At 35.5% G+C, this 3,499-nt stretch overlaps 1 protein-coding gene across 1 annotated transcript; it reads right to left on the bottom strand.

Moving 5' to 3' along the window:
* Positions 1–1,547: 1,547 nt before the first annotated feature.
* Positions 1,548–2,489, bottom strand: LOC101702161 (olfactory receptor 4K13-like). Its single transcript, XM_004865103.3, has one exon. It carries the CDS (start codon positions 2,487–2,489, stop codon positions 1,548–1,550), a length of 942 nt encoding a protein of 313 aa, XP_004865160.2.
* Between the last annotated feature and the right edge of the window lie 1,010 nt (positions 2,490–3,499).

Below are 3,499 nucleotides of genomic sequence, written 5' to 3'. Positions count from 1 at the left end.
ATAGATTTAATACAGGACACATAATTTATAGTTATTTTATAATATTCACCCAAAAAGTCAAATGGAGAGAAGTGAAGAGATCTTTCCACACACTAGAGACCCCAAGGATCCAGCCAAGGGCTTGGATCCCCAAGCAATGTCCTGCACAAGTCCAGCTAAAGGCCTAGAGCCCAAGGCAATGTCCTACATGAGTCTAGCCAGAGGCCTAGAACCCATGGCAATGTCTCATGCTTGTCTGTATTGAGGATCAGCGGTGGAAAGGTCCAAAGGCCAATGGTGGAAGCTAGAAAGCCTGTGCTGATGGGCTGAAAGATTTGTTCCACCAGGCTGAGGGATCTACACTGGAGCCAGGATCAATGCTCAAGGTGAAGATCAGAGCTCCCCTAATGAGAACAGGAGTCATTTCTAGCAACAGTGAGGACCTGAGCTCCTTCTCCAATGGAAAAAGCCAAGCCAAATTGCTCTCATTCTCAAAACACTTTACATTTTTAATAAAAAGAATCCACAGAACTTGCATATTCTAATGTATTCTGTTTTATAAAATTTTGTAATTTAATTTGCTCCCTTTATATCATGAATATTTGTTATAAAGCTCTATATTCAAAAGCTATAAGATCTTTTTCAACCAACATATAGACTAGCCTTTCTGTCTAGAATTTTCCTACCCTTCTCACATGTCCAATATTGTAGATTTTTCCTGCGCTTTTGCCTTGATTCAAATGTTTATTCCTTTCACTGATTTTCTGAGTTCACTATGACTGATACAGCTTCTTCCCCTATGTCAAATTTATTCTCCCTGGTAGAAGGGCCAGAAGTACCACTAACCTATCTTGTGACTTGGGAAAGTGTGTGATACTTACTAAATGTCAAACAAAATTTCTTGAATGACTGTATTTTCTTTCAAGGAGCACTGACCAACCCCCATTTGGTATAAGAAGACAGATGAACAGAAATGCTATTTTCATTTTGTAAAATTTCAGTTGATTTGAAATTTTAGAAAACTATTTGAGTACTCAAGGAAATATTTAAAATGTTTATTTTAAAATTTTTTATACCGATTAGGTAGGTTTAACTTACTGAGACCACATTGTTCAAGCATGTTCCATAAAACCTAATTCCATTTCCATTACTTCTGAGAAGACTCGTAAGAGATCCAAAGTGATGTTTTTAACATGTATTGGTTTTTAAAACATTATTTTAGAAATAATAATTTATAATGAAAACCACAGTATGAATTATTAAAGTTTGATATTTTTACATATTAACTCAGAAGATTTAAAAATTATAAAGATACATTATAATTATACTTACATATTTTAAATAGTCTGAGATAAAAGGAAGATGATGAACCCTTGATTTATCCAGGAATTATAGCTGTGTTTTAAATATTTTCCATTATAATGCTTAGAATAATACTATATTAATTCCATTTGGAGGAAATGTATGATATTATTTAATGTGTTCACTTTAGTGATTCTAATAAATATTCAAAACTCACAACCTTCAAACTGCAAAAGTCATGAAAAAGTCAGATATTGCAAACAAAATTAAGAGCCCAGGCAGGAACCAATGTGTTGGCTCCTCAGTCTCTTCATGGCAGCCTTCATTTCCTGATTCCTCAAAGTGTAAATAATTGGATTAAGGAAAGGTGTGATTATGGAATAAAACACAGAAAGAAACTTGTCTACAGAATAACTGTTGAATGGAAAACCATAAATGAAGATAGCTGGACCAAAGAAGAGAGTAACTACAGTGATGTGAGCAGTCAGTGTGGACAGGGCCTTGGAGGACGCGCTGAAGGAGTGGTGCCACAGGGTGACCAACATGATGGTGTAGGATATGAGCAAGAGAATGAAGCAGACCAGGGACAGGAGCCCACTATCTGCAATCACCAAGAGCTCCAGGACGTAGGTGTCAGTGCAGGCAAGCTTGATGACCAGGGGGAGGTCACAGAAAATGCTGTCTACAACATTGGGACCACAGAAAGGCAAGCCCACTGTGAAAGCCATCTGGCTTGTGGTATGTATGAGGCCAACTGCCCATGAAAGCAGGAGGAACACAGTGAGCATCCTGTGGGTCATGATGGTTTTGTAGTGCAAGGGCTTGCAAATGGCAACATACCTGTCGATGGCCATGGCTATCAGGAGAGACATCTCACCACCCCCAAAGAAGTGCATAAAAAACATCTGGACCATGCAGCCCCACAGTGAGATGGTCTTGCGTTTTCTAAGGAAATCTGAAATCACCTTGGGGGTGGCCACAGAGGAAAGACATAAGTCAAAAAATGATAAATTCGCCAGAAGGAAATACATGGGGGAGTGAAGGTGATGATCAAACATCACAGAGACCACAATGAGGAGGTTTCCCACTATGATAGCGGCATAGACGAGAATCAGGGTAACAAAAAAACATATCTGGATTTCTCGAGAACTTGAAAGTCCCAGCAGAATGAACTCAGAGATATTTGAGTTTTTATTTAGGATATCCATTTAACAATTTGCCTGGATTGCCTGAAAGAGGAAGACACAGGAAATCACAGATAATAATTAGTTAATTTAGATATCATTTCTGCATTTTATTACTTATTTGGGGCTTCAAACCTTTTGGAAATATGAAAGCTTTTTAGCTATTTCTTTTTATTTTTTAGATCATGATATTTTTCAATACATAAACACGGAAGAAATTGTGTAGGGCATAGAGCTAATGACATAAAATTTGCCTCTTGGTTTGTACATGGCAATGTCAGTAGGACATTTGATCAGTCTTAGTCTGATGTCTTTTTTTAGCTACAGATTAGAATGTGCATGATCAGTTTATTAAAATGGCGAGTCAGCAACTACTTAGCTTTTCATATTTTATATGTCACAGGAAAAACATTAACAGACAGATTTTTCTCATGTCCTGGATATTCGCTAAAACTTCTAAATACTTTCTCATATTTAAAAAATGCTTAAGTAAAATGTCCGCTATACAACACTAAGGAGAAAGTGTTCCTGTACTGTTGATAAAATATTGAATGCTGATGCATTTATATTGTTAATTGAAATAAACCAATTTTTTAGAAAAGATTCAGGCTTTAGACTTGAATGATTCTTATTTACTCTTAAAACTGTAGATGTTCATCCTACATATGAAATCTTTTAGTGGAGACAACAAAATAAATGTGTCTTATCTTTCCCTTTTATGAAACTTTTAAAATATTGGATCAAAATATTCACTTGTATGTGACATTCTTCTTAAATGTATTCATTTTCAAATGAAATTTATGCATAAAAATTATAGAACCATCATTAAGATTATAATAAAGTTGACGACTATTGTGTAATTCAAAAAATTTTCCTGGGAAGGGATATATAAAATGAAGGGAATCACTAGCCTTTGTCTACTTAAAGTAAAAAGAAAAAGAAAAGTTAACAAAAAATGTAGATATAATATGTGAATAGTATCTTTATGCAATGAACTTGTCTCCTTTGGATCTTTGTTTCTTTGAAATTGTCTC

This window comes from Heterocephalus glaber, unplaced genomic scaffold (genome assembly GCF_053883595.1).
Source record: "Heterocephalus glaber isolate CG9 unplaced genomic scaffold, H.glaber_assembly_v1.0 deba00001662, whole genome shotgun sequence".
In the NCBI taxonomy this organism is placed as follows: Eukaryota; Metazoa; Chordata; class Mammalia; order Rodentia; family Bathyergidae; genus Heterocephalus; species Heterocephalus glaber.
Note: the sequence above shows the minus strand (reverse complement) of the source record. Positions and strands in the feature narration are given on the sequence as shown.